Source organism: Dipodomys merriami, unplaced genomic scaffold (genome assembly GCF_024711535.1).
Source record: "Dipodomys merriami isolate MVZ:Mamm:240054 unplaced genomic scaffold, mDipMer1.0.p SCAF_323, whole genome shotgun sequence".
Taxonomy (NCBI): Eukaryota; Metazoa; Chordata; class Mammalia; order Rodentia; family Heteromyidae; genus Dipodomys; species Dipodomys merriami.
The window spans coordinates 245,977-269,822 of record NW_027204749.1 but is presented as its reverse complement, the minus strand read 5'-3'; the positions used below and the strand labels follow the sequence as shown (position 1 = coordinate 269,822).

At 38.9% G+C, this 23,846-nt stretch overlaps 1 protein-coding gene across 1 annotated transcript in view; it reads left to right on the top strand.

Moving 5' to 3' along the window:
- The window catches only part of LOC138841615 (zinc finger protein 420-like), a 45,446-nt gene that overhangs the window by 5,317 nt on the left and 16,283 nt on the right, over positions 1–23,846 (top strand). Inside the window, 2 exon segments of the mRNA XM_070042392.1 lie at positions 14,174–14,263; positions 14,900–15,130. Coding sequence (XP_069898493.1) covers positions 14,174–14,263; positions 14,900–15,130 — 321 coding nt within the window.

Here is a 23,846-nt window from a genome sequence, read left to right as displayed (position 1 = left end):
ACCAGCAATTAAAAATGAGCAATTACACTCCCTCATGTGTGGAATCTTAGCAACTCAGGAAGCCGAAATTAGATACAATTTGTAGGGTATCCCATCGAAAAGCTTAATGAAAATGGTATCTTAGCCAATAAAAGTGTGGCTCTGGTTATATGTGACTATCTTGTTTGCTACTTGTGATATGTAATTATAAAATTAGTGTGTCGAAAGGCCAAGGCAGAGAAGCAAGACCCTAATGTGAAAAATCAGTGATACAAAAGGGCATCTGGTATAGAATGTAAAGGAAGCCTCACAAATTTTTGCCCCTGAATTCACCTTGAGGACCAATAATAGGATCTGTGCAAACAATACATTCTTCCAAATATTTAGTGGAACCATTTGAATGTAGTTTACAGAATGATAGGTAAACAGTCCTTTACCAAGTAATTGCAAAAGGAACTTTGCATATGTCTATATGATGTTATGAATTTTATATCCTGTTATGTGGACACCATGAGTCCTGCTTGGATCAAGAAATTAAGATCTCCTGATCTAACAGGGCACTGATGCTTCACATGTGAATTATTAGTTGCTCAATAGGATGAGCTTTAAGGATCACAATTGAAAGGCAAACTAGGTAGGAATTGCTGTGAGAGTGTTCTGGCCAATTATCACCAAATTTCCCACAAGTAGTGCTGTGAATAAAATTGATAGATTGTCAACACATTTGTTCCTTTATTACCAAAGCTCAGGGACAGTACCCGGGTCCTGAGTAGAAGGCACTCCAAGGCTAGGGAAGATATTTTATAAAATGGGTTCTTTGGCCCTCATGCAGAAAAGTTACCATTCCTGAGAAAGCCTAAAGTCCTCCATATTGTATAGTCATTGACCTCAATTGAAGTTGATATTGAAATGTCTGATAGATTGTCATGAATAGTTTGGTATCTTTTTTCATGTGAACCCACATGCGCATACCTTTATGTTTCTGACTAGTTCATAGGTCCTTGCAGAGGTTCAAGTTACTATGTAGGACAATGTGGTCCACGTGTGTAAAGTGCAGAATGAGACCTTCAAAGAGAGATCTCAACAGAAAATATGGCCAAATAATTCAGTATCCTTGAAACAGTATCATAAGAAAAACCATTTGAAGAAAAGTAAAATTAAGAGAAAAATGGAGGAAAGAGAAGCAGAGAGAATGAAAGAGAAAAAGAGACAGAGAGAGAAGTAGACAATGAGAGAAGAAAGAGAGAAATAAAACTAGTGAAGCCACATGGTGGTGGCTCATGCCTGCAATCCTAGCTAGTCAGGAGGCTGAGATCTGAGCATAGAAGTTCAAAGCCAGCCCAGGCAGGACCATCTGTGAGACTCTTATCTCCAATTAACCACTAGAAAATTGGATGTGGTGATGTGGCACCAGTGGTAGAGTACTAGCCTTGAGCTGCAGAGTTTAAGTATAGCGCCTAGGCCCAGAGTTCCAGAACTATGACTGAAAAGAGAAAAAAAAAAAGAAAGAAGGGATGGTAAATGGAAACAAAGGAGGAGGCAACAATGTGTGATAAGAAATGTACTCACTATCTTGACCATGTATTTGTAACCTCCCTTTATGGTATTTTCACAATAAATAAATGTAATGCAAAAGAAAGAAAGCTAATAAAGATGAAAAATAGAATGAATTGGGAAAATAGGTAAGAGAACTCCTATGAGAGCACCATAGAGAAAAACAGAGATTTCTATAAATACCATCAAGCTCAGCCTAAGTTTCAAGTAAAACAAAGACCACAAAGCAGTCCAAGAGTATTTACAGAGATTAATTGAAGTACTTAAAGCTCACTCAGTCCTGTAGAATATTTGAAGTTATGTTTGACCACACTATTTCAGCAAATCCAGTAAAATTTCATTAGGATAGTTTAATATTACATATGAGGATGTGATGTCTGAGCAGTTGCTAGCCATCCTTCACCTTCAATGAGAAGTCATCTCCTGGGTGTCACTGAATCACATAACTAGTGGGCCAACTTTCTCTCACACTAGAAAATGTAGAAACAAACAAGCATATCTTCACTTAACTTGGAATGTCAGATTTTATAATCTTCTAAATCTCCAAGCCAACTTTAGTTTTTTTTTTTTTTTTTTTTTTTTTTTTGTCCATCGTGGGGATTGAACTCTGGGCTTGGGTGCTGTCCCTGTGCTCTTCAGCTCAAGGTGAGTGCTCTACAGCTTGACCCACAGTGCCACTTCCCTTTTTCTAGTGGTTTATTGGATAAAAGAATCTCACAGACTTTCCTGCTCGGGTTGGCTCTGAACCCTGATCCTCAGCTCTCACCTCCTGAGTAGCTTGGATTACAGGTGTGAGCCACCCGCGCCTGGCTACATCTTTAGCATTTTTAGAAACATGTTCCTGAAGCTGAATCTTTTTTTTCTCTTCATCCATCTTGGACATCCTTAGGTTCATAATGGAATGTCAAACAAAGTGAAAAATAAAAGAATCTCACTAGAGATCCTTTCATGCTTTCTTGCTGTTGACAATGTATAACGATTCTGGAACCATGGCTAGGAGTGAAGGCAAATAAGGGAGTCAGAAAAGAACCTGTGTGATTTTACCCTAGATGTTCCTGTTCAAAACATGATATGTGGCCTGGAAGAGCCTTCCTATGGGAGAAGAATCATTCCTGTCTTAAGAAGAGCATTATATTGTCCACTAAAGACATATGCATGGGGGCTGGGAAGATGGCTCAGTGGTAGAGCACTTGCCTTGCATGCCTGAAGCCCTGGGTTCGATTCCTCAGCACCACATAAGCAAAAAGAAAAAAGCTGCAAGTGGCACTGTGGCTCAAGTAGTAGAGCGCTAGGCTTCAGCTGAAGAGCTAAGGTACAGGGCCCAGGCCCAGAGTTCAGGCCCCAAGACCAGACCCTCCCCCCAAAAAAAGAACAGAAAAAAAAACTAAAGCTCCTACAAAAGATTGTTGAAAAATTGAACCCAAAAAAGGAAAACATGCCACCTGTTCACTAAAAGTAATTATCACTGAAATACACCTAGGGATATATAAACTATTTTTCTATTAATGTAAAGATATCTTAGGACTCCATTGATTATTTGTTCTCTAACTCATTTATTTACATATTCAAACACATGTATGTTATGAACAGTATTTTCACACAAAGTTATAGAGATAAAATATATACAACACATATTTTTGTTTTATAATATTTCAGTAATGGTTGTCATATGGCACATTACCCTTTATGCAAATAATTAGCATACCTTGGTACAATGACTTGCAATTTGAGTTTGAACCTGCTTTGGCCAAAGGTACATCAGCACTGATGATATAAACACAGATTGAGAAGTCCATCACTTTCCTAAGTAGTCATATTAAGAATCATGTCCATTCTGCTGGAGATACAGGGCCTAATAAAGATGCAACATAAAATGCTGGTCAGAGGAGTGACAAAATCCCAGTCAACCATCCCCAGCCAAGGCACCAGTAGATTGAAGTCTTATGTGTTACTAAACAATCTTAACAGAAAATACACCCCAAAATGTACATCCATCAAAATTAAAACCAACAAATTATATCCCGATGTGCTTTTGATTGTACTTATTGGTTGATTACACAGGATATTCTGTTATCGAGTAGTGATGTAGTTTCTACAATTACATAGAATGGTAATTGTTAATATAAAATACATGACCTTTACAGTGACATATACAGAAAGTGAAAATCTATTCTGTATACATCATTGAGGTTGTTTTTGCTGAGAAAGACACTATGAATCCTTTAAAAGCAATAATTTCACATTACTACTGGGTTTTTCTGTCACAAGAATGTTTTCTCACTTTGAAAGACTTAAGAATTTATTATAGACTAAGTGTTCACATTCACAATACTTGAGATCAGGAGTGTTACAGATTTCAAGGTGGGGGCATTTTCTGTGTGTTTTGGGATTTGGAATGTCCTCATACACATTAGTGACAACATTGTGCCTTAAAACTTTCAAGTTTTCTATTTCATATTATTTCATTAGAATATAATCTGAATTTTAAAAAGAGCATTGTAACTGGGCTATCATGTGTAATAGCTGTAATCTTACTTACTCAGAAGGCTGAGATCTGAGGAAAGTTAGTATTATCCTCACCTTTACTTCTCAGCTCCACCAAGACCTGAGCTCTTCCCAGACCTAGAATTCCCTCAGTACAGCTGGCCACTCCCTCTCTCATCTCAGACTCACCTGAGCACGTATTTAATTCACATCCTGCCCCCCAGATCCTGTTGCAACCAGAAGAGGGACAAATGCTTGTGCTCCCTGTCCTGGGAAATATGGTCCTTCTAATAAACCTTATAATAATTTTTCTCCCGTGCCTGCTTGTGGTTCCCTGGGATGGACATGAAGGAATGATACAAGGATCACAGATTGAAGCCATGGCATATGAAAGTCTGAGAGACTTATCTCCAATACACTACCAAAGTAGTGGGAAGTGCAAATGTGGCTTAAGTGGTAGAACATTAGCATGGAACCAAATAATTTCAAGGTCATTTTCAGACCCTGATTTCAAGAATCAGGACAGGCACACACATATCAAGTGCATTGTATTGTATTCAAATTATGTTTTAACAATTGTTTTTGGTGTACATGTATAGGAAACCTCTCTGATATTTATTTTGTCGGTGTGGGGCCTGAACTCTGAGCCTGGGCACTGTCCCTCTGACCTTCAGCTGAAAGCTAGCACTCTACTACTTGAGCCACAGTACAGTGCTGGCTTTTTCTGCTTATGTGGTTCTGAGGAATAAAACCCAGGACTTCATTCATGCAAGGCAAGCAGTCTATGACTGAACCACCTGCCCAGCTAGTGTCTCTCATTTTAAGTGATGTAATATAGGCTAATTAAATTAGTGGAGAAATTGTAATTTGTCAAGAACAGACATGTTAATTGGAGTATATTTGTGCCAGCAGCATTTTGAAAGTTTCAAAAGCCCTAGAAAGTGCAGAGGATGAAAAGAGGATCAATATGTTTATATAAGACATTTTCAAGGAATGTTTACCATTCATTGACTTCAATTCAAAAAACCAAGTTCATAAAGTCATATGTGTGCATACCAGAATCTCTAGGTTCAGAAGTATAAACGCACAACTCCTGACTCTCCTTGTCTCAAAAATCAGAGTTTTGTGAGCCACTTTCTGGCACCTGGAGGAACAAGTGCTAATGGCAGCACAAACCTATGAGCTCATAAAATATCATCCACCCCAGACTGGGGAAAGATGGGAAGGGCAGACTCTGGCTAGGAGCCTCAGATCGCTTCGAGTTAAAGCTCCAAAGATCCCCTGAAAAAGAGAAGCTGGGCTTCTACCTCTTGGCTCTGACTATGGAGTGCAAAGCTCTACTTCAGAGCACTTCCAGCAGCAAGGGAAAAGCAAAGTAACCCGGATTTGCAAACTAAAAACACCAACAGTGGGCAAGGAGGGACTGGTGCCTCTTCCCCCCACCCCTGCCTCCCTGATTTCCCCCCACCCCCGACCGCTCCCGCCCCCTCCCCCCCCAACACTTTCAAAGGATCTATACCCCCATAGAAACTACAATTCCCAGAATGCATGCACAATTCACCTAGAGGAAGTGGTCTTGTTACAGGGTTTTGATTGGCACAAGGCACTTGGTCCTAAGTGTGCAAGGATGCCTGGGGACCTTTCTCTTCCAGCTGCGGAATCTTAGGTGAGTTTCTTCTTGAAAATTCAGTTTACCAACATAAATATTGTGAGACCAATTAAAAACACAAATGTATTAGGAGCACTGCATAATTTGGCTTTTTAATTCTTAGTTCTTTTAATATAATTGAGGTTATGATACTACGTAGTTTTTGTTTTTGTTTTTGTTCAAAAAGTACGTTCTGCAGAACGTAAATTATGTCTCTGTTTTTCCTTAAAGTTTTGAATATCTCCCCTCTCATTTTACAACAGTATTTGCAGCTGGGTGCCAATGGCTCATGCCTGTAATCTTAGGTCTCAGGAACCTGAGATATGAGGATCCCAGTTCAAAGCCAGCCTGGAAAGTTCATAAGTCCTATCTCCAGCTAACTACCAAAAAAAAAAAAAATGGAAGTGGCCTTGTGGCTCAAGTGGTAGAGAGCTCACTTTGAGCTAAAAATGCAGGGACAGCACTCAGGCTGGGTTCAAGCCACAAGATCGACAAAAAAAAAAAAAAAAAAAAAAAAAAAAAAAGGGTACTTGCGGACAGTAAACTGATTGATTCTGGCACCATCATCCCCTGCTCTAATATATATACTGGAATAAAATAACAGAATTTAAAGACAGATATACTTTATTATCTTCGAATTAAATTGATTTCTCAAATTCTACTCATTACTTTCCAAGAAACTCCCAAATTCCATCTATGAAATTTTAAGGAGTTTTTGGTTATTTGTGTCTGAAATTTGTCTTTCCTTATAAAGTTTTTCCCCCCTTTTGTTGTTGGTCCTGTGGCTTGACCTCAGAGCTTGGGCACTGTCTGTGAGCATTTGCTGTGCTGTACTTGCCTTTCTTTTATTAATTGCTTCAGGGGACTAGTGAAAAGTTTCCTCCCAAGGCTTTCTTAAAAAATGGTACTCCTCCTCCAAGACTCTTCAAAAAAAATGGTTGTCTACGTAGATCAGGATGAATGTGGGAGGAGGTAGAGTTCAGGGCAGGTCCATGTTCATGTGAATCTTGATTACTTGCTCCAAACCAGTCTGTTTTTACTTTTCTGTTTTGCATATCCTATTTTGTTTTGATTTTCTACCTCTTCTCGAAACCTAAAAGCTCCTGTCAGCAACTCTAGGCCGCATATCTAGGGGTCTTCAGACTTGTCTTCCCAGACTGTATCCATTACACTATGGAATAAATCTTTTGCCTCCTTTCCTCATATCAGACATTCTAAGCTTGTCTCTTAAGGGTTTGTTGTGATTGTTGATGATCCTTTCCCACATCATGATTTGGAAGGACTGTGTAGGAAATTTTCATGCTTGATATTCATTCCTCCAGTGTAAGGGTTTTCCATCCCTCTTTTAGTGGACCTGAGCTTTTCCTCATGAAAATGGAGATCGTGAGGCACTTTTGGATGTGTAGAGGGCAACATTGGAGCACCTATAAAATATGAAGGAAAAGTTAAAAGTAACTTCCTGAGAAGCAAGACATAAGGATCAGGTAAAAATGGCTGCTTCCTGGACTAGCTGTGTCCCATAGTTGTTATTGTTCTTGGTTACATTTTTCAAACATTTATTTCTAAGTATTATGTTTATTATACTAGTTTAAATAGAATTTACTTTGTACATTATTTTTGAATTGTTCATTGCTCACAGATGTAAGTGTCATTATTATACAAATATTATATCCTCTTACTTCATTGATCACAGTTATTGACTATTGTAGATCCTGAGGTAGAAGGTACAAGTATGGTAAGGTGTTCAGGGATAGATTATGGTTCTGACTTCCTCTGGAGGAAAAGGTGAACCAATGCAAAAAGATGGATTTATGCATAACACTTGTAGAATTCCTTAGGCAGGAGATGTGGTGCATCCCTCTTGGGTTCCACTATGCCCAGTGATTCCCATGGTTATGATGATCCATCGCCCTGGAGGGCCTGTGAATTTGAAACCTTGTCCACAGTTCTGGTGGTACGAGTCTCCCAGTATGTAAGGCAGGGCTGGTCTCAGAGGAGTGATGTGATAAGTGGTAGCTTGCTTGCTCCGATTTTTTTCAGTTTGTGTGGACAAGCTCACCCTGACATCTTGAGCCTGGCTGCTGCCATGAGGCCTATTAGTTCATAACGCCTCTCACCATCCCATACCTCTGTTTCAGAGACCTGTCCTGTTTCATGGTTTTGTATCATTTACTGTGCAAGCTTGTGTTATGTATCCATACATGCTAGTAGTTGGGCTGGGTATGGTTTTCAAAGGTGGGGTGGTGTTTCCTGCCTCTTGCAGGAGCAATTGTGTTCTCACTAACTGCGTGAGTAATCCTAGCTTACTATGCAATCCCCATAACTTACATTGTATGTTCAGTTGATAGAACAATGCTATAATAAGTTTGAGTCTCTGTTTTCTATTGAGGTTCAGAGGACTCTTAGCCATTGCTGCAGATTTTGGGGAATATTGGTTGCCCTCATTATTGCTACCGTGACACTCCTTGCTACTTCCCTCTCCACACTTTACTCCAGTCTGGCGTTTGATAATTTGCTTGAGGTTCAGGAGTTTGTGCTGTCATTAGCCTCTGGGCCTTCAGATGCAAGAACCTGGTCCCAAATATCTGAGAGCAAGCTGGGTGATTGTCCAGACCATGAGAGCCCAAGAGCCGTGCATTTGTACTCCAAGACCAAGGGATTCTTCTATTAACCCATGTGACTTTATTTGCTTTGCCCAGGTATAAGAGGAGTACAGGAAGAATTCTATTGAAATTGTGACAAATATGCCTGCCTTGAGTCCTCTTACATTGCACTTGTATTTGGGGCTTCTGTGTTGTTTCTCCTAGGGATAAGTTAATCTGTTTGGCTTGAGTTTTTAATCTCTTGGCTTGTGTTCACAAGCGTTTGTACATGACTCTGTTTCTAGAGACAGTTGTACATGGGATATTGGAGTAGTGAGTGCTGGTCCTGTATTTTTAGGAATGAAGCCTAGCAATGTTTGAAGCAGAGCACCCTATGAATAGGAATCTCCATCCTAAATGGACAGACTTTGTCAATTCTGAGAAGCCCTAAAGGCAAGAAGCAGAAAAGCACAGGAAGAGAAAGATGTTACTAGCTTCCCTTGCCTTATGCAAAAATTGTTGCTACTTCCCTGAGCACCAGATTCACGTGGTACTCTTTCCTACACCAGTCTCAATCACTTTGTGTTGTTGCAAGATTTAAACTAATTTCCAGGAATTGTGATGCGCTGTATTGAGGAATAAGCCAGTGCATAGTTATCAGAGGGTACCTGAGGCTGTGGTTTGGGATGGTGGGGTAATTGTTATGACTGAAAGTATATATTCATGTAGTAATCCCTAATCTTCTTCTTGATAATTTATTCAGCCTGTTACCGCTATGATTTTTAGTATGTCATCATGCAAACTCATGTTAAATGTCCCATCTAAGGATTTGCTAATGCTAGCTCTTATCGCTTGGTTGTGCCTGGTAGTACAGAAAGTATTGGTCAGGGACATTTGGCCTTAAAAGAAAAATCACAGAAGAAAACTTGAGGTTTTATGTCTTACTCAAGGTTGTATGCTTTGTAGGTGTTGCTTATGTTCAGGTATGTCACTCCTATATGCAGTATTTTATGTTGTATCTTTAGGATGGCCAAGGTTCTTCCCAAGACTGTTTAGGGAAATGAACATTAAGGACTTCTCAAACCTGGATTTACCTCATCTTTACTCATGTCCCTTTGGCCAAAGCATGTTAAATGGAAATTGCAAGACATTGCATAGGTGTGCAATGGGTACAGTGTAATGTGCCATTTGACAACCGTTGTTGAAATATTATAACACAAGAAATCTATTCTGTATACAATTTTTCTCTAACTTTGTATGAAAACTACTGAGTTACATCATACATGCTTTCCCTGGTGTTTAAATATGTAAGTGAATGAGGTAGAAAACAAATTCCAATGGATTCCTAGGATACCTTTGCATAAAAAAAAGCAGTTCCTACATCCCCAAGTATATTCAGTAATCAATACTTTTTGTGGAAATGTGATATGTTTTTGCTTTAAAGTATTCAATAATATTTGTGGGAACATTCATTTTTTCCAATTTAATGTGTACATAAACACAGAAATTAGTTGGCTTAATAATATCTATCTACCAGGAAATGGACTGGATTTGTGTTTCTTGTAGACTTTAATGCTTTGTCTGAGATATGAAAGATTCTTTTAAGACAGCTTTATGGTTTTGCAGTCCATGTACTATGTTTGCAAGAGAAAATTCTGGACCCAAAATCTCACGCATTCATTTCTGAATACGTCATTTGCCTTATATCCCAGCCATGCTTCCAGAGTCTTCTGTTTATTGTCAGCAGCAAGACAGAATGAATGGATCTCTGGTGAGTGTTTTTTTATTTCTCATTTGTTTTCCATTCCATTATATGAACCTAAAGATGTCCAAGAATTAAAAATACTACAAACCACACAGATTTAGCCTCAAGAACATATTCATAAATCAGATAAAGACAGCTTGTAGATTAGGAGATAAAGATTACTTGTAGGTTTAGCAGATTAAATGGTTATATTCTTTCTAAGTTGAATTCAGATTGGCTTCAGAATGTCTAGGTTTCATCTTGTCATAACATGTAGTCATATCTGTTATGTGATGTAGTGACACCGAGCAGGATACATCTCATGGAAGGTGAAGGGTAGATTGCAACCAGATCTCATCCTCATGAGTAACATTAAACTATCTCAATGAAATTTTGCTGGAATTGCTGAAATAGTGTGGTCATACGTACCATCGTGTGTTCTTAAGGAATGATTAACCTATATGTATTTAAATTACTCTCCATATATACTTCTTGGACTACTTCATGGTCCTGGTCTTACTTGAAGCTGAGGCTATATTTGTTGCTAAACTTTATGGTCTTTTTACAAAATCTTGTTTGTTTTCTAAAGTATCCTCACAAGGTTTCTTTCCTCTATAATCTCTCTCTACTTTTGGTTTTTTACTCACTTGTGTTGGTTATTTTTCTGTTTCTCTCTCTTTGTATCTATCTTTGAATCATTTTTTCTTACTTTTCTCATTCTCTCTTTCCTCCATATGTCTCTCAGTTTTTTCATTTCTTCAATGATCTATCTGGAAACTAGTTTTTCTTAGTGATTATTTTTAGTTTGCTGACATGGCTCTTAGGATTGACATTTTTTTTACACACTGTATAGGAAAATTGTTGCCTAGAGAGTTCTACAGGAATCCAGAAACAAAGAAAATTAGAGAAACACAAAAACATAAACAGATAGACTTAGGGGAAACCAGGGTTCTGAAGCCTCTCTGGCACTTGGTCTCTGGTTGCCAGCAAGCTAGCATAGTACCTTGAGTTCACACAGGGAAGATTCCCATTGATAACATGCAAAATCGAAGTATCTATCTTAATATTACAATGTGAGCCACAACAGGTTGTTAGGCACACATGTTTCCTTATTCTCCTGAGACAGAAGCCTGGTGCCCAGAGAAAATGCAGACATGAAGTTCACCTTACCTAGCCTTCAAGGTGAACAGCAGCTCAGTTTCAGATGCTATCTTTCCAACAGTAAGGAAAAGGCCTGCACTCCAGTCTCTTAACCCTCTCCAGAATTCTCTTTTAAGCCTTCTGCAGCCAGCTCTCAGTGCTCTCAGTGCTGTCAGGCTGGAATTCCAACCTCTCAAACCTTTTTCCCCCTTCAGCTCAACTTCAGAGTTCCATACACAAAAGGACGTCCTTCCTCCAATTGATAAACTACAAGAAAATTTGATTTCACCTGATTCTGTTATCTTTGCTCTAACTTCATTTGTCATGGTACTCAGTTTTTTTTTCCATACCACTACTTTTAAATATTTTCATTCACTGCCAGTATAAGATACGTAGTTTTGATTTAAAAAAATTAATCCAGTGATGAGGATTTCTCTATTAGAAATATCATTTGTTGCAAAATCTCACAGACGTTTGCTCAGGAATTGATTTTGATCTCTGAGGAATTTCGCTATTAACTAATAAAAGTGGAAATATATCTTTAGAGATCTACTGGAGAAATGACTCAGGAATATTTAACACATTTGAGCATTTGGTCATATTTATCATTTTTGTCATTTTGAGTGTTCCCTGAGTCTCTATCAATTTGCCTCCACCTTCCATGAAGGCCTATTAAAATGAAAATCTTCTCAAGGAACATTTTATTCCCCTCCCACCTATATTTTGTATTGTAGAATGTAGAGAAAGTTCACAAAACTTCATGGTAGCAGTTCTTATTTACATAGGAAGGAAATATCAGGTTGTCTATGACCACATTTCAATATTTAGTATTTAAACCAAACATGGTTAACCTAGCATATTTTTATGTGGGAACTAAATCAAATCTTATAAGGGCCCAATAAATCATTAGCTACATTCTGGAGTACTGTTACTGTTTTTTGAGCATTCATGTGGACACTGCTTTTCTTTGATCTAGTAATGTTCTATGTTCTGTATCCCATGTGATATCCTGAATGTGTTCTGCTTGCTTATGAGAGTACTTGCTAATAGAAGGTCTAAATAGAATTTATGGTGAAGCAGTAAATGTAAATGCAGAGAAAATATTTGTTTAATTCATTGTTAGACTTATATGTACTAAAATTTTATCAAAAATAATAATACAATTTTTAGACAGCACCTTAGACTTAATGTCATCATGCCACATTATTATCCCCTTAGAATTTTTATCTTGTCTTTATTGCTAGCAGCAGAAATGTGTTTGCATTCATTAGGGAATCTGTAACTTTTTATTGGTCTTGGGGCTTGAATTCTGGGCCTGGTTATTGTCCCTCAGCTCTTCAGGTCAAGGTGAGTGCTCTACAACCACTTGAGTCACAGTGCTACTTTCAGTTTTCTGGTGGTTTACTGGAGATAAGTGTCTCATGGACTTTCCTGCCTGGGGTGGCCTTGAACCTTGATCCTCACACCTCAGCCTCCTCAATAGCTAGGATTACAGGCATAAGCTACCAGTGCCCTGCAAATCTGTGTATTTTAATGACCAGGTTTATGTATTGTCAAATATTTCTAATTTGCTATTTAATTTTCCCTGTGAAAAAATAACATAGCCAGCTGCAAACATTTTATGTAAGACAAAAGCATACCTGCAGCATAATGAAATTCCAGATTGGAATTCTCATGACCCAGGCCTAATTTCTTGATGGAAATGTGCCATTACAGAAGCTGATGTCATTTGATGATGTGGCTGTGAACTTCACCTGGAAGGAGTGGCAGTATCTGGATCCTGGTCAGAGGACCCTTCATAGAGAAGTGATGCTGGAGACCTATAGCAACCTAATATCCTTGGGTGAGCAAAGGTCACTTTTATTTGGAAGGTCAAGTGCTTTTATTTTTGTAGACATTTGACTATGTTATTTAGGTATAATATTACTGTCCATTCCCAGGTAAAGAACTGCTAGTATAAAATGCAGGCAAATTCAGGTCTGGGAGCTTGATGTTGTTTGCCTTTCACACTACTGCTTGAGCCACAACTCCATTTTGGATTTTGTTTTGGGGTATATTCTGTGTTTCTGTGCCCAGGTTGGTTTCAAGCCTGCCTCTTCTGATCTTACCTCCTAAACGTACTGTTACAAGTGTAAGCCTTTGGACCATTACATTTTGTTAAAAAAAAAAAAAAGATTCCAGTCCATAGGAAGTGTCATTTCTTTCTAAGGGAAACTTCAACTCATTATATGTAACTCAAGAGCTAATTTTATTCTCATTCATTAAGAAGGCAAATTAGTAGTTGGACAAAAGTTCTAAACTATGATCCACTAACAGGAAACTGACTTCCCAGTCTTGGGGGTGATTATTATAGGTGGATCTACAGTCTAGATAGAATATACATTACTACTGTCAGTATTATCTGAAAATCAGTAGTTGAAAGTGTCAAAGTGTGTATTTGTAAGCCAAACCTGACATAGGTTGCATTGCTTCAAGCTTGCAATCCTAGATACTCTGTAGGCTGAAATCTGAAGATTTTGGTTTGAAGCCAGCAACTGTAGAAAAATGAACATGAGACTCTTATCTCCAATTAACCATTCAAAAACTAGAAATGTAGCCAAGACACAAACTAGTAGAATGCTAGATTTGAGCAAAAGAGCTGAGTCCAAGCCACACATTGGCAAAATAAACCCAAAGCTGCGGGAAAGTACATCATGGAGATGTTAAGAATTGAGAAACCATGGACTGGGAAGGTGCCTCAGTGGTAGAGCGCTTGCCTTGCATGCTTGTGGCCCTGTGCTCGATTCCTCAGTCTGAAAAAAGCAGAAAAAAAAAAGCCAGAATTGCGGTTGTGGCTCAAGTGGTAGAATGCTAGCCTTGAGTTTAGGAGGTGTGATACAGCTCCCAGGCTCAGAGTTCAGGCCCCACAACCGATCCCTCCACCCAAAAATAAAACAATTGAGAAACCAGATTTAGGAGCAACCCAGTGAACAGGATGTGTGCAACATTACATTAATGATGACCCAGCAAGATCAGTAGTTCTCCACTATTTCTTATTCACAGGGCACTGTGTTCCTAAACCTATATTGATTGTGAAGCTGGAGCAAGGTGCAGAACCATGGATGAGAGAAGACTCAGAAGAGAATTTCACAGGTGAGTTAAGCCTCTTGAATAGTGATGTTGGGTCCAGAGCCCAGTGGGTGTGTTTATCTTGAGCTGTACAGAGCAATAGTATTCCTAGTGCCCTGAGTCATGTATGGCAGAGAATTAGGTGATCCTTTGTCTCAAGGAATTGTCAATCCAGAATTCTCGTGGAGACAAACTGAATTTGATGTTCCAGTGTAGTTAATGTTAGCAATTCTTTTTGTCTGTAGAGAAGTCATTCATAAAGAGAAAAAGACAATAATAAATGTAATGAGATCTCATTTTATTTTAAACTAGTATTTTGCAGGTAGGAGGAAAATGGATCAGGACAATTTCGTATCAGTGGTGCTGGGCATAGAGGGAGATTCAGAATGGAAGCATTAAGAGTACGGAGATGAATAATTTGAGTAAATATTTCCTTGAGAAAAATATAAAAATCAGAAATAAAGAAAAACATTATTTTCCATTGTAAAATATCAGTGCTACTTTCTTAATTACTACATTGCAGAGAAATATATATATTCTGCATAAAGCAATGCTTTGAAATTTGAAAGTATTGTAACAGAATGTGAGGAAATATCTTTACATTAAGGAATTTATGGATCTCATTTATGCTTTTGTCTATTTTTCTATTATTCATTTTAGATGTCCCAGAAATGGATGATGTGATTAGCACCTGCCAGGAAAGTCCCAATTATCTCTCTGAAGTAGCAGTCATGAATAGTAACCAAGGGGAGGAAAAAGTGAGACTTATAAGAAGTTTTCATTTGAGCTCCATACAGAAGTCAGAACTGATTAAGAATAATGCGAACTCCTTAGGAATGATGATAGAAAAGGTCACTGGCTGTCAGAGCATGGATATTTTCAGTGAACCTGGTAAGATGTGTGCAGCATATAGTCCTCATGTGTCTTCTGTAGTTGACGAATGTAAACAGTGTGAAAAGTCTTTCACTGAGAAGAAACACCCTGTGGTCCCTCAGAGGACACACACAGGAGAGAAACCTTATGAAAGTAACATGTGTCAAAAGTCTTTCACCCAGAAATCAAAGCTTACTGTCCACCAGAGAACACACACAAAAGAGAAACCTTTTGAATGTAACATTTGTGGGAAATCTTTCATATGCAAAGCATATCTTACTAGACACCAGAGAACACACACAGGAGAGAAACCTTATGAATGTAACATCTGTGGAAAGTCTTTCATCCAGAAATCAAAGCTTACTGTTCATCAGAGAACACACACAAAAAAGAAACCTTTTGAATGTAACATTTGTGGAAAATCTTTCATATGCAAGGCATATCTTACTAGACACCAGAGAACACACACAACAGAGAAACCTTTTGAATGTAACATTTGTGGAAAGTCTTTCTCCTGGAAGGCAAATCTTACTAGACACCAGAGAACACACACAGGAGAGAAACCTTATGAATGTAACAAGTGTGGAAAGTCTTTCACCCAGAAATCAAAGCTGACTCTCCACCAGAGAACACACACAAGAGAGAAACTTTATGAATGTAACATGTGTCGAAAGTCTTTCACCGAGAAATCAAAGCTTACTGTCCACCAGAGAACACACACAAAAGAGAAACCTTTTGAATGTAACATTTGTGGAAAGTCTTTCTCCTGGAAGGCATATCTTACTCTGCACCAGAGAACACACACAGGAGAGAAACCTTATGAATGTAACAAGTGTGGAAAGTCTTTCACCCAGAAATCAATACTTACTCGCCACCAGAGAACACATACTAGAGAGAAACCTTATGAATGTAACGTGTGTGGAAAGTGTTTCACCTGGAAGTCAAACCTTAATGTCCATCAGAATACACACAGGAAAGAAACCTTATGAATGTCATATGTATGGAAAGTCTTTCAGCCAGAAGCAGACCTTACTGTCCACCAGAGAGCACACACAGGAGAGAAATTTTTATGAATGTAAGATGTGTGGAAAATCTTTCACCAAGAAATCAAATCTTAATCTCCACCAGAGAACACATAATAGAGAGAAACCTTATGAATGTAACTTGTGTCGAAAGTTTTTCACCCATAAAAGAAACCTTACTGTGCACCAGAAAACACACACATTAGAGAGACCTTATGAATATAATATGTGTGGAAAGTCCTTCTCTTGGAAGTCAACCGTCAATGTCCATCAGATAAGAGACACAGGAAAGAAACATTATGAATGTAACATATGTGGAATGACTTTCACCTGGAAGTCAAACCTCACTGTCCATCAGAAAACACACAGGAAAGAAACCTTATAAATGTCGTATTTGTGGAAAGATTTCAGCCAGAAGCTACAACTTACTATCCACCAGAGAGCACACACAGGAGAGAAATTTTATGAATGTAACCTATGTGGAAAGTCTTTCATCCAGAACTTACCCCTTTCTGTCCATCAGAAAAAAAGCCCACCAGAGAGAAATGTTATGTATGTAGCAGGCATGGAAATTCTTTCACCTGGAAGGCACAGCTTAACATCCATCACAGACACAAGGAGAGAAACTTTATAAGTGTGACCAATGTGGAAAGACCTGGAGGTCACAGCTTAACACACATAAGTTGATTCACACAAATGAAATAAGTTAGGATTGTACCAAATGGGAATGTCTTTGATCTGTAAGAAAATTGAAATTGCAATACAGAACAAATACAGGATAGAGACCTTATGATATAGCAGATGTGGAATCCTCGAACTACAAGACACAGCTCAGGGTTCATCACAGGACACACAAAACACACACACACACACACACACACACACACACACACACACACACACACACACACACAAACACCCTCACACAAAAAGAGGAGAAAAATCATATGTAGGAAAAATGGAAAAGTTTTCTAGAAAAAGTCATAACAATAGTAAAGTCTTTCTTGGAGGTGTAACAATGCTCAATAGAAAATGTATTAATGACCTAACTCATATAGTGGTATAAACCAATCGATACAGTATCTTTACAATAAAATATATATTTAAAAATATGATGGATTAATAAAGACTAGAATCTCTGCATTTTTTCTTGGGGGAGAACCCCAAAGTGTCTTCAGTGCTTGCACTTTTCTTTAATTAATCACTGGGGATGAACAACTTGTGATTGATTCACTCTTAGCCCATTTAGTTGTTCTGCTGAGTGAGCTATAATAAAACACCAGTGTGGAAGATGTGTCGCACCTGTGTTATCTCATAGAAGGCCAAAGTAGATATGACATTAGGGGAAATAATCAAGAACACAAAGATATTGATCAATCTCTCACAAAAATTGAAGTTAACAAAAAATAAAACCATCTGCCATTTGAGCTACAGCATCACTTCTAGGCCCTGAGAGGAAGGAAGGAAGGAGGAGGGAAGTGAGAGAGGGAAAGAGGAAGGAAAGGAGTGAGGAAGAAGGAAGAAATAAACTATTCAAGAGAAGAATGTTAGGAAATGGAAAAACTTGGAAAAAATTATATTAAGTGAAGTAAGCCAGGCCCAAAGAAACATAGGTCCCATGGTTTCCCTTATTTGCAATATCTAGTATATGTATGAGTCAAGCAGAAAAGGTCAGATAATGTGATGTCAGGAAAATGAACCCTTAGATATGTATTTTAATGTTTTTTTCTTTCATGCATGTGTTTCTAACGCATTTATAAGATTATCTCCTTGTTGCTTTGTATGTCCCTCCCCCACAGTATAACCCCTGCTTTCACTATATTTGATGTCAGTATAACTTGTGGAGGAGATGGGGAAAAACGAGTTGTTTAAGGATACAGGTGGACCTGTTGCAACGATGAGAAGTACAAGTTGTCATGTCCAAAATGAGCTTTACAACGTAGGTGTGTGTGGGGGGGAGGGGTGGGGAGGGAAGGAGAAGGATTGGGATTGCGGAGGGGGGGGCGGCGGGAGGCTGGGAAGTGATGTGAAGGGTAAACAAAGGAGGAGGCTGCAATGCTTGGTAAGAAATATACGATTATCCTGCCCATGCAATTGTAACCCCTTTGTACAGTATGTTCACAAATAAAATTAAATTAAATTTAAAAAAATAAAATAAAAATAAAAAAAGAGAAGAATGTTTAATTTTTGGTGAATGTGAGAATTATTCTTTCAGAGGTGGGCCTCAAGAAAAATGGCTTTTAAAAAAGCAAATTTTTGAATGTTTACAAAATGATAAAGAGGATGTAACATTTTATAAATTGATTTAATAATACAGTAATATTAAGTAAGGAGGTCAGGTGTGGCTGGTGCCCTATTGGCCACATGGTAGATTGTGGGGTCTGGCATCTTGTTTTCATGCAGGGGGAAGGAAATGCCCCATCCATCACTTACCACCCAACTGATGGGTGTGGCTGGATCCCTGCAAGCAGGCATGGGCATTTGGCTGATATGTTACTCAAACTGATAGTCCAGTGCCTGGACTGGGAATTTCCTGTAGACCTGCCTCCTGCTTAGGCCCTATTTAGGCTGGCCCAGCAGTGGCACCAGATGCCATGCCACATGTCTCTGTAATCATGTCCTGTGTGCTGTCTCCTGGCTTGCCTCTGGTCATCATAGTGTCCCAATTCAGCACTCTCTTGGTGCTGATTGGTTTCTCACTGCTGTTTTTATTCTCCCCCCCCCCTTTGTGTCCTGTTTCCAAGCTGTCTAAGTGTATTTTGGACTGCAAGTCTTTGTTACAACAGGCTGCTTGCAGACTGCTAGCTGTGTAATAGATTCCATTACTCCATCTACCATAATGTGGCTTCCAACAAGTATACTGTCTTCTTTTACAGAAACACGAAGTTTGACCTAACATTAGAATTTCTAGAGCCAAGATAGATGCCACTGTATAGTTATGTAATTAAAGATATCCTGGAGGCATTTAGAAACAATTTCTGTTACATCAGGAAGAGCTTAATTAATAAACCAAGACCAAGGCTCCTGATCCTATATAAGCCAGTCTTCTAGATATGTCCAGAGCTGTTTGGTTACATGTAGAGCACTACTTTCACACATTCATGAAGGAACGTTTTTGTGCCAATATGAGGTTTTGAACTCAGGAACTGAGTTGAAGCCAGCCAGAGCTGTGAACCATCCCTTCTCAGAAAGCATACAGTTTGTAAACATGGGAGAATGAGCGATTTCCAAATGGATAGTGTGTGTGTGTGTGTGTGTGTGTGTGTGTGTGTGTGTGTGTGTGTGTGTGTGTGTGTGTGTGTGTGTGTGTCTTTGAAGCCAGCTCTGGCTGGCTTCAAAGGAGATTCTCTCATCTTGGCCTCCATAAAATCTAGGAATCAAAGCATGAGCTCAGTAGGCTGTTCTGATGAAATCTCTCTCTGTGAACAGGTTTCCTTCAGTGCTTCAGCTCAGGCTTCCTGTGGCTTCAACAATTTCCATATTTATTTCAATTGTTCAAAAATAATAACTCTTCTTTACAGTATTTTCACAATAAAAAAAGGAATCCTTAAATCCTGCCTATGATTCCATTTACAAGATAAGGACAGTGGAGTTCACATTGCAAGATTTAGCTAGTTGCTCGCTTAACCCCTTCCATCACACTGTTCACCTTTCTTCTTTTTTAGGGTGGGAGGTCTGGTCTTGTGCCCTGAACTCTGGGCCTGGGTGCTGTCCCTCAGCTCTTCAGCTCAAGGCTTGCACTCTACCACTTGAGCCACAGTGCCACTTCCAGCTTTTATTTCTTTTTGCTTATGTGGTGCTGGGGAATCAAACCCAGGACCTCATGCATGCATGGCAAGTGCTCTAATGCTGACGAACCATCCAAGCCCAACCCTTCTGCTTATCTGCAGAGGCCTAGTAGGAAAAAATGGCATTGGAAGGCACCTGTGCCCTTTGCCTTCCTATTTGTACCACACAGACACACACACACACACACACACACACACACACACACACACACACACTATCCATTTGGAAATCGCTCATTCTCCCATGTTTACAAACTGTATGCTTTCTGAGATGGAATGGTTCACAGACTAGAGTCCTACCTAGGCCTGTTATATACCTCAAATTATGAACCAACATACCACATTCATTAAAAGTATGCCGATGATCACATATTTTATTAATGTTTTGAATTATTTTTGTTATTATCATTTGGCCAACACTTTGCTTGAATTCAGAATTAATGGGACTTAATGCTCACTGAATTGATAAAGTACCCTTTTCTCTTTTAATTTCAAATCAGCAATTAAAAATGAGCAATTACACTCCCTCATGTGTGGAATCCTAACTACTCAGGAAGCTGAAATTAGATAGTTTTGTAGGCCCTCCAATGGAAAAGCTCCATGCAAATGGTATCTTAGCTAATAAAAGCATGGCTCTGGGTATATGTGCCTATCTTTTTTGCTACTTGTCATATGTAATTATAAAATTAGTGTGTTGAAAGGCCCAGACACAGAAGCAAGACCCTAAGGTGAAAAATCAGTGATAAAAAAGGGCATCTTGTATAGAAGGTAAAGGAAGCCTCACAAATTTTTGCCCCTGAATTCAACCTGAGGACCAATAATAAGATACGTGTAACCAATACATTCTTCCAAATATTTAGTGGAAGAATATGGGTGTGGTTTACCCAATGATAGGTAAACAGTCCTTTACCAAGTAATTGCAAAAGGACATTTGCATAGGGCTATATGATGTTATGAATTTCATATCCTGTTATGTGGACACCATGAGTCCTGTTTGGATCAAGTAATTAAGATCTCCTGATCTAACAGGGCACTGGTGCTTCACATCGGGATTCTTACTTGCTCAAGAGTATGAGGGTTAAAGATCACAATTGAAAGGCAAACTAGGTAGGAATTGCTGTAAAAGTGTTATGGCCAATTATCACCAAATTTCCCACAAGTGGTGGGGTGAATGAAGTTGATAGACTGTCAACACTTTTGTTCCTTTATTACCAAAGCTCAGGGACAGTACCCGGGCCCTGAGTAGAAAGAACTCCAGGGCCAGGGAAGGTATTTTGGAGAATGGGTTTTTGGCCCTCGTGCAGAAAAGTTACCATTCTTGTTTAAGCCTAAAGTCCTCAATAGGGTATAGTCATTGTCCTCAATTGAGGTTGATATTGAACTGTCTTATAAGCCAGGGTAATGATAGATTGTACGAATATTTTGGTTTCTTTTGTCAAGTGAATCCACATGCACATATCTTTATGTTTCTGACCAGTTCATAAGTCCTTGTAGAGGTTCAAGATACTATGCAGGACAATGTGGTCCACGTCTGTAAAGTGGGGATTGAGACCTTCAAAGAGAGATCTCAACATATAAAATGTGGCCAAATATTTCAGTATACTTGAAACAGCATCATAAGAAAAGAAGTATCAAGTAGTGATGATTTAAGGTCCCAGAATACCAATATATTTGAACGAGAATACTGTGATCTTGTGCTGTGTGCACATAGATGTAGGAGAAAAGCTCTTTTCAATCTGAGCTCTTCAGATGTGTTTAAGCATTTTTTTTGTTTTTCCCTTTCTGATTGCACTTTATTTCAAGGCCACTCCCAGGGGTGAATGACAGGATATTTAGTTTCAGCTCATTCTAAAAGCTATGTCCTCAGAAGAGAAGTGGTGAACCATGACTTAGGTACATATTCACCTTAGACGCAATCACAAAGAGTGGGTTAAGTTACATAAGTTTTCAGAATGTCAAAGGTCCTACCACATGGTTCATCCTGTAGCCCTTTTCAAAATTAGGCTTTAGAAGAGTTCTGCCTTTGTATGAAGATTGCAGCTCTAAATTAGATTATTTTCAATAGTCATTCAGTGAATGTTACTGGATAAAGTTTACAAATGAAATCGTATTTATTTTAGAGAAAATTCTGATATCATCAGCAGGGGCAGGTAATATGACTCAAAGTCAGGACCCTGAAGAGTTTGCTCTCCAGAGATCTCAGTATTTAACCAAGAACCTCCAATTCCCAATCCATATTGATCCCAATGAGAGAACAAGATGTTAGGAGAGCCCTTGTTTCTTCCTCAGGTTAACCTGGAATGATACACCTCAGAGTGACTGGAAGGGACAGAAGCTGGGATACAGAACACACTGGGTACTGAACAAGGCTATCATAGGATATTCACTAGACCCTCAGGGACCACCCAAGGCACTCTTGCATTCCCTTGAGCACTTATATCTTTATGTTTGTCCAGCTCTAGGTCATTTTTCCTCCCATAATTAGCTTAATATTAAGTGTACATTTTTTTCTGTTCCCTCAATGAATTGAGAGGTTCTTTTAAATTTTTCTCTTTCATTTTTCTGGATCACTTACACCCTTGTATGAAGTCCCTGTTATACAGGTCTCAGTACTTTGAGTAGATGACTACCTGGAGCATCCACAGCCAACCGTTTTTGCCACACTTGTATGTGGGATCTGAGCAAAACCCAGCCAAAACTTTATATGTGCATTTTAACTTAAATGTTTGTTACAAAAAGTTTGATGTGGAGACTTCATCTGATGTGGTGGAAGTTGGTTGGGCTCATGGTCTATGCCAGAACTCAAAATGGAATGTACAGGAAAGAAAAGTTTGGTAAGGAGCCAGCTGAGGAGAGGAGGGCAGTGCCAAAGTCTTCATGCAATAGGCAAACCTGGCAAGCCCCTTGGGACAGGAGTGAGAAGCCCAGAGCAGGGTATGTGCTCCCCATCAGTCCACCCCCAGCACAGCATGGCACCTGCAGCATGGGCCAAGGCGTACATGTGTTTCCTGCAGGGTTGACTGTTGACACAGGGACCTGTCAGAGAAGTCAGTGGCCTAATGTAATAGTCTTGTCCTATGTAGATGATACAATTACTTGTGGACTAGAAGAATTAGTAGTAAAACATTGTTAGATGAACTAGTAAAAATTCTTCAGGATGTGTGTGAATGTATATGTCCTAAGAAGAAAAGGAATTGAAAAGTAGTTCAGAGAGAACTTCAATGACAAGTGTGGGACTTGAGTGCACAGCAAAATAGATCCATTATTATCACAACGAAAAGGTGAAAAGGAAGGGTTTCTTTCACTTATTTTTATCTACCCTTACAAATCCCATTGTGTTCAAAATAGTAAGAACAGAAATGTATGTGTTGATGCTTACTGTTGTACAATTGCTAGTTTATACATGACAGCAGAGGCCTAAGGTCTCTTCTGTGTGTGGTCCCTGAACTCTCTGGACAGAAGGACAATACTATTGAAAGTGAACTTATGTCACTTGTAAGTTTGTGGTTTAAATTCCAGAGGAATCATTGATTAATGTAAATGAGCAGACTTTTTGTTTTGCTGGTCTTTAGGCTTGAACTCAAGGGTCAGGTGCTGTCCCTGAGCTGCTTTTGCTCAAGGGTAGCACTTGAGCCACAGCACCACTTCTGGCTTTTTCTGTGTATGAGAACCTGAGGAATAGAACCCAGCTCCTCATTCCTGCGATGCAAGCACTGTACCACTTAGCTACCTTCCCTGTCCTATAAGCACACTTTTTATGTTAAAAGAAGAAAGAATAGGTTGGTATGTAGTATCCACTTTCCATGTGCAAGTCCAAAGGTTCAAACCCTCAAAGTGAAAGGAAGAAAGTAGAAAATGGAGTGACAGGAAGTATTCAGTTACAACTACAAAGAAAAATAAAAGAACAAACACAATGAGCAAGTA